At 51.0% G+C, this 7500-nt stretch overlaps 1 protein-coding gene across 1 annotated transcript in view; it reads right to left on the bottom strand.

Moving 5' to 3' along the window:
* The window catches only part of cdh6 (cadherin 6), a gene marked incomplete at both ends in the record, with an annotated part of 12770 nt that extends 8600 nt beyond the window's left edge, over positions 1-4170 (bottom strand). Inside the window, 2 exons of the mRNA XM_083689865.1 lie at positions 208-502; positions 4108-4170. Coding sequence (XP_083545991.1) covers positions 208-502; positions 4108-4170 — 358 coding nt within the window. The remainder of the gene's footprint in view (positions 1-207; positions 503-4107) is intronic.
* Positions 4171-7500: the final 3330 nt, after the last annotated feature.

Genomic DNA, 7500 nt, shown 5'->3' with positions numbered 1-7500 from the left:
ACCGGAGAGGATAAAACACTTCATACACGTCTGGAGACGAACATCAACACATCATCAACTGCCAACAGTGTTCACGGTTCAAATGCAGATCTTTATATAGTAATTGAGATAACACTGTAACATTCTACAACAAAATTGTACATTGTAATATCGGTTTTGAATACTTCATCAAAGGTATCAAAGCATGAGAGAAGAGAATTTCCGTACCGATATCGGACCTCTCAGGGACGCTGGCACGGTACACTTCCTGGGCGAACACGGGTTCGTTGTCATTGATGTCGTGAAGCTTAACGTTGAACTCTGTCTCAGGCTCAACTTTGATGCCCGTCTTGCGGTTGACTACGGTGGCCTTGAGGATGTAGAAGGCCTTCTCCTCTCTGTCCAGCTTCCTGGTAGCGTGGAGGTCCCCGTTGTTTTCATCGATCACGAACGTGCTTCCGGCTCCTTCTCCGGTGAGGATGTACTTCAGGGTCCCGTCCCCTTTGTCCTTGTCTGACTGGAGCTGGAAACCAAAACAGAGTCAAAATGCTTGTCTCTGTCAAGACGTGCTTCAGTGAGACTAGATTCTGCCATTGGAGGCTGGTGGAGGTAGAAAATCGGAGGACGGGCGTAATGTTCTTTTCAACCTCCACCAGCCTCCACCAGCCTCCAATGGCAGAACCTATTTGTACTCATGGAGAATGTACATGTCCTATTGAATTTGCAGCCATTTGCAGTGGCGCTGAGCGCAACTCAGTAGTTCCACAATCTGAACACCATCCAGTCTGATTCACAGTTCAGTTCACAGTTGTCTTCTGAGGCCTTGGCAGTTGATGGCAGTTGTAGTTATCTGAGAGGATGTGTGAGTGACAGTTGGAGGAGGTGATGAAGATCATTGAATGGGAAGAGCTCTGAGTGACAAAGTGACAAAGTGACAACGTGAGTCATTTCTGTCTCCATAGAATGGAGAGAATATAACGTAGAGTAGAAAAGAAGAGAATACACACAGGCGCGCACACACACGCACACACACACACACACACACACACACACACACACACACACACTAACTATATCTACCCCGCGTCCAATATACTACACGATTACTTCACCAGTCCAATCTGGGTTTCAATCTCAGAGATAAGTGGACGTCTACGTCTCTCACAATGCTCACTGTTCAGTCTCAGAATACCGCCAAACCTTGAGGCATTGGCTCGATAACGACTGAGAAAAAAACAAAGAATGGGTATCTTTTGAAAAAGGAGGCCAGCAACAATGGTGACGGGAGAAAGGACGAGAATGAATCACCATTCTCCTGGCGGTGTCCCCGCACAACACCTAAATACCTGAATCGAACCTGGAACACAGTCGGCTGCGTGCCTTTAGAACACGCTGTACGGTACGTACTGTCTGATCACGTCTCCGAGTTGTCTATACCTCGAAGGACCCACAATGCAACTCAACGCAACATAGGAACACTCTCAATTCAGACCATTTACAGCAACAACACATTTCATCATCGCATTCATGGAGAGTATTTCAACATTGTCTGGCATAAAGATGTTGTATGTACATATATATAAGGGAAGTGATATATATATATATATATATAGTACCAGTGCCAAGAGTGTGCAAAGCTGTCATCCAAGCAAAAGGTGGCTACTTTGAAGAATCTAAAATATAAAACATATTCTGGTTTGTTTAACACTTTTTTATTTACTACATAATTCCATATGTGTTCCTTCATAGTTTTGATGTCTTCAATATTAATCTACACAATGTAGAAAATAATAAAAATAAAGAAAAACCATTGAATGAGAAGATGTGTCCAAACGTTTGACTGGTACCTTTATGTATGTATATATATATATATAGTACCATAGTGTACATAAAAACAACGCTGGTCTCCTGTGGAAGAGCACGCTGAGTAGAACAGGGTGGACAACATCTCATTAACAACACGGCATCATAGTGAGAGAACTGACAACGTGACAAGCTGGATCATTTTCCACCAGGCAGGCGTAGGAAAACAATTCCCTATCCCCCCCTCTCCCGTACCCCCCTCTCCCCTGTTCTTCTCTCCTCTCCTCTCCTCCCTCGTCTGTCACTCACTGGTGCACGGCAGTGTCTATGGGCCCCCCCCCTGCATGGTAAAGGTTCGGGGCCCCTCCCTCATATTTGTATAATGTGTCAGCCGTTCAATCACGGGTAAGTAAGTGTGGTTTGAAAGTCACACGTTTGAATGAACTGCTGGCCCACAATCAGCATGTGTTAAAGGGAGAGGGGAGCGTAGGTGTGAGATGAAGGGAGACAGAGTGCATAGCGGGGGCTGCAGGGTGGTGGTGGTGGTGGGGGGGGGGGGGTGCCTCCTCTCCTCTCCTCTGCCTCCCCCCTCTCCCATGCCTCCCTCTCCCCGGCACCCCCTCCCCTGCGCTCCCCTGCACCCCCTCCCCTGCTCTCCTCGCCTCTCCCCTGCACTCCCTCCCCTGCTCTCCTCTCCTTTCCTCTCCTCTCCTCTCCTCTCCTCTCCTCTGCCTCCCCCCTCTCCCCTGCTCTCCCCTGCACCCCCTCCCCTGCTCTCATCTCCTCTTCCCTGCTCTCCTCTCCCCTCCCATCCTCTCTTCTCTCCTCCTCTCCTCTCCTCTCCTCTCCTCTTCCCTGCTCTCCTCTCCTCTCCTCTCCTCTCCTCTCCTCTCCTCTGCCTCCCCCCTCTCCCCTGCTCTCCCCTGCACCCCCTCCCCTGCTCTCATCTCCTCTTCCCTGCTCTCCTCTCCCCTCCCGTCCTCTCTTCTCTCCTCCTCTCCTCTCCTCTCCTCTCCTCTTCCCTGCTCTCCTCTCCTCTCCTCTCCTCTCCTCTTCCCTGCTCTCCTCTCCTCTCCTCTCCTCTTCCCTGCTCTCCTCTCCTCTCCTCTCCTCTCCTCTCCTCTCCTCTCCTCTCCTCTCCCCTCCCGTCCTCTCTCCTGTCCTCCTCTCCTCTCCTCCTGACCCAGCCTCCCTGCAGTATAATCCATTAGGACTGGAAGGAACAGAGTACTTTTCTCCAAATGCCCTTTTTCTCCAAGATGACCTAATTGCACAAGACCATCTCTTACTTATGACCTGTGCGCCTAGCCATGGTAATGTACTTATGGATCTGAGAGAATGGGGACCAGTGCGTACTTTAACACAAGCAGGAAGTGGTGGGTCCAGACAGGGTTTCTCCCTCTGCCCTTTCTCTACACTATCTTTGATCATCTCCCTCTTCATCTTTTCCACAGCACAACGTCTCACTGTGATCCTAGACTTTGTACTGTGGGCTGACTCATGGATGTGAGAGAGGGGGGGGGGGGCGGCTCATACCTAAAACGAGTAGTACTGGTGGTTGCAGAATAAGTTTCTCCCTCTCTGCCCTTCTCTACACCATCTTTGATCATCTCTCTCCATCAGAGGGCCTGCTGTATGTGTGTGTGTGTGTGTGTGTGTGTGTGTGTGTGTGTATGGGGACTGAGTTAGGAGACAGAGAGAAGAAAGCTACAGAGGCTCTACCCCTCTAACTTAAAGCTTTCACTCACACACACACACACGATCCTAGGCTCTGTCTATTCTGCACAGGGATCTGACAGAAAGTGTAAATACATAGTGTTGTACCACAACATAGAACCCAAGTCCTGGTTGTGGTGTTAGGATACAGTCCACAAATACTGGGACAGCAAAATCCAAACGCACATAACTTCAACTCACTTCACCTGGCCACGTCTCCCTGTCTGAGCCGTTGGACAATATTCATATTGTCTTTGTATTACGAAGTCTCTGTGGCCCCAAAACAACCAAATGCTTCCTACCATGACACCAACAAGCTGAGACACAGTGTATGTGTCTTATGTGTGTGTCTGAACGTCAGGAGCAGCGTGAGTGACACGCCCAGCAGGTACAGTCAGCTGGAGGAGGACGGAGCGGCACGAAGTTGTCACAGGCGTTGAATTAATGGTAACCGTAATTGTGGATCGCACCGGTTTCGTTTTTTTTTGTTAACTGAAGCGTAGCGTTCGCCAACCTTTGTTGGCTACCTGCCAAAGTGGCCGGTAAGATTGACAGATTTACCTGCCACAAAATCTACCCTGCATTTGGCGAGTGACGGGTGTTAATTACCTTGCCAATGTACTGGTAATCACTCCCAGTGTACTCCTCCTGAAGAAAGAACTGGTTCCACATCCATCCTCGCTTAGATCGCCTCAGGAGCTTCTCTCTCTTTCCTTCCGGTCCCTTCCCTCCCTCTACTTCTGGTCTATTCTCTCCTTCTCCTTCCGGTCCCTTCCCTCCCTCTCCTTCCGGTCCCTTCCCTCCCTCTACTTCTGGTCTATTCTCTCCTTCTCCTTCCGGTCCCTTCCCTCCCTCTACTTCTGGTCTATTCTCTCCTTCTCCTTCCGGTCCCTTCCCTCCCTCTACTTCTGGTCTATTCTCTCCTTCTCCTTCCGGTCCCTTCCCTCCCTCTCCTTCCGGTCCCTTCCCTCCCTCTACTTCTGGTCTATTCTCTCCTTCTCCTTCCGGTCCCTTCCCTCCCTCTACTTCTGGTCTATTCTCTCCTTCTCCTTCCGGTCCCTTCCCTCCCTCTCCTTCCGGTCCCTTCCCTCCCTCTACTTCTGGTCTATTCTCTCCTTCTCCTTCTGGTCCCTTCCCTCCCTCTCCTCCCACCTCCACCCTGGTCCTCCCTCCCTCTCCCCCTGGTTCAGCAGTCTTCTCTCCTCCCATCTCCACCCTGGTCCTCCCTCCCTCTCCCCCTGGTGCAGCCGTCTCCTCTCCTCCCATCTCCACCCTGGTCCTCCCTCCCTCTCCCCCTGGTTCAGCAGTCTTCTCTCCTCCCTCTCTCCCTGGTCCAGCGGGCTCTTCTCCTCCTATCTTCACCCCTGTCCTCCCGATAAGGGACAGGGCCTCCACAGAGAGGGCCATAGTCAGGGAGAACACCCACAGCAGGGTTAGCAGGTAAGTCCTCATGGTGCTGTGGTCTATCAACAGCTGTCTGGGCTTCTATCTGTATAGGTGGTGTTGGGGTGCTGTCAGGGAGCTGGGATGGACACGCATAGTCCTCTCTCCTCGAGGGCTGGGTAGACACCTGGAGAGGGGGAGAGGGGGAGGAAAAGAGGGGAAGAGGGAGAGAGGGGGAGAGAGATGGTTAAAGGGATTGATTGATTGAATGATTGATTGATTGATTGATTGATTTTATTGGGAGTAACACAAAGTGCACACTGAGTGCATGTCCTACAGGATAACACAGGAACAACACGGGCCAGGGGAGGCTGGTGGAGGTAGAAATCGGAGGATGGGCTCATTGTAATGCATGGAATGGGATGAGGAATGGTATCAGTCACGTGTGTTTGATACCATTCCTCATTCGTTCCATGCATGACAATGCGCCCCCCCCCTCCACCAGCCTCCCCCGGGCCCTTGTCCCTGGACATGAATAGGTACCACAAAGAAAGGGACCCCCCCCCCCCCCGCCCCCGCCCCCCCCTCCTATAGTGCTTCTGATTTACAATGCGACTTTGACCCAGAAAAAGAGTGAAAAGCGTTTTGCACTTAAAAAACACAGATCGATGGATCAATACATGCATCTCCACATGACCCAATGTACTTTGAAGAGCAAACCACTTAGACCGCAGTCGCATCACTTATGCGCCTCTCTGTAGCCACTAGTCACAGCGCAATCTGCCAACGGTCAATAGATGATATGTTACGGTTGCTCTGACATATGAAATAGAAAGCGACGCAGACACAGATGCCGCTCGCTGCTCTACAATCACAGGCCCTCGCCCGCATCTCTCTCTCTCTCTCTCTCTCTCTCTCTCTGGCACGTATGGGGAGAATTGACGTGAGAGAGTGATTGCAGGGGAAAGGACTGATTTATTCTGAACTCAGGGATCCATTTTCAGAGACTAAGCGCACACACCCACACACACGCACGCACGCACACACACACACACACGCACACACACGCACACACCCACACACACGCACGCACGCACACACACACACACACGCACACACACGCACACACCCACGCACACACACACACACGCACGCACACACCCACACACACACACACACACACACACACACACACAGAGCAAAGTAAAGTATCTAGAATATTGCACATCAACGCGTGCCTTTTGACAGGGAAAATGGAGGCCTTAGTGTTTTGCAGCTGTCAACTGTGCATAATTCCCGTCAAGCGCCCTGACATAAATACGCATGCGTCTTCTCATCAAGAGAGAAAGCTTTAAGGTGAACGTTCTCCCCGCTGATGGCGAAAGAGAGCGGTGAACAGGCAAACGAGGAGTAAAAAGGCTATAATTATGTTGGTGGATCGACGTGGACAACCGTTGCAATATGCTTTTACGCCGCAGCCCTTCATCATGCGAGCCCATTAGGAGGCCATTAAGCCTGCTTTATGAATTGCACTAATTGAATGAAGCTCTAACAGATAGTACAGACTATTGATTTCCCGTCCCCAATCAGTCAGCTATAGTACCACCCAAGGGTCTGTGATGGTGAGTGAGGGGACTGGGGGTGGGGGGCGGTGCTGGGGGGTGGGGAGGGGGTGTAGAAAACGTAGGACGGGGCTCATTGTAATGCATGGACCAGGGGAATGAGGAATGGAACACACGTGTGTTCCATACCATCCCTTATTCCGCGGTATCAAACACGTGTGTTCCATACCATCCCTTATTCCGCGGTATCAAACACGTGTGTTCCATACCATCCCTTATTCCGCGGTATCAAACACGTGTGTTCCATACCATCCCTTATTCCGCGGTATCAAACACGTGTGTTCCATACCATCCCTTATTCCACGGTATCAAACACGTGTGTTCCATACCATCCCTTATTCCGCGGTATCAAACACACACGTTTCACACCATCCCTCATTCCGGTCTTGGCATTACACAGATTTGCACCTTCACCAGCGTCCCCTGGTGCTTCTCGATGGGGCTAGAAACTGTGGTGGCTCTCAATAGCCTAAAGTGGCTTCCTCCCCTTGTGTCCTTGTTTCCTTTCCTCCATCAGCACTGACGCAGAGTCATCCTGAGGTAGAATCTGATTCCTGGTAGGTATCCTCGACACGGCCTGGTGCTACAGCCTGACCAGAGCTCACACTGGGTGTATGCAGCATTCACTGATCCTTGTAGGTGAGGAGAAGGAGGCAAGGAAAGGAAGCCACTTGAGACGGTTGAGATACGGTCCGTTGAGGGGGCAATAATCCTCTCTGCACAATTGTTAATTGGGAGTGTCGGTGTGTGTGTGTGTGTGAGGGGGGGGGGGGGGGGGGGTTGTGTGCATGTGTGTGTGTGTGTGTGGGTGTGGGTGTGGGGGGTGTGTGTGTGTGTGAGTGTGTGTGAGTGTGTGTGTGTGTGAGTGTGTGTGTGTGTGTGTGTGTGTGTGTGTGTGTGTGTGTGTGTGTGTGAGTGTGTGTGTGTGTGTGTGTGTGTGTGTGTGTGTGTGTGTGTGTGTGTGTATAGCCACATTAGTGAGGCCCTAGGAGCCCTG

Source organism: Argentina silus (assembly GCF_951799395.1).
Source record: "Argentina silus genome assembly, chromosome: 18".
Taxonomy (NCBI): Eukaryota; Metazoa; Chordata; class Actinopteri; order Argentiniformes; family Argentinidae; genus Argentina; species Argentina silus.
This window is presented reverse-complemented; position numbering and strand designations above follow the sequence as displayed.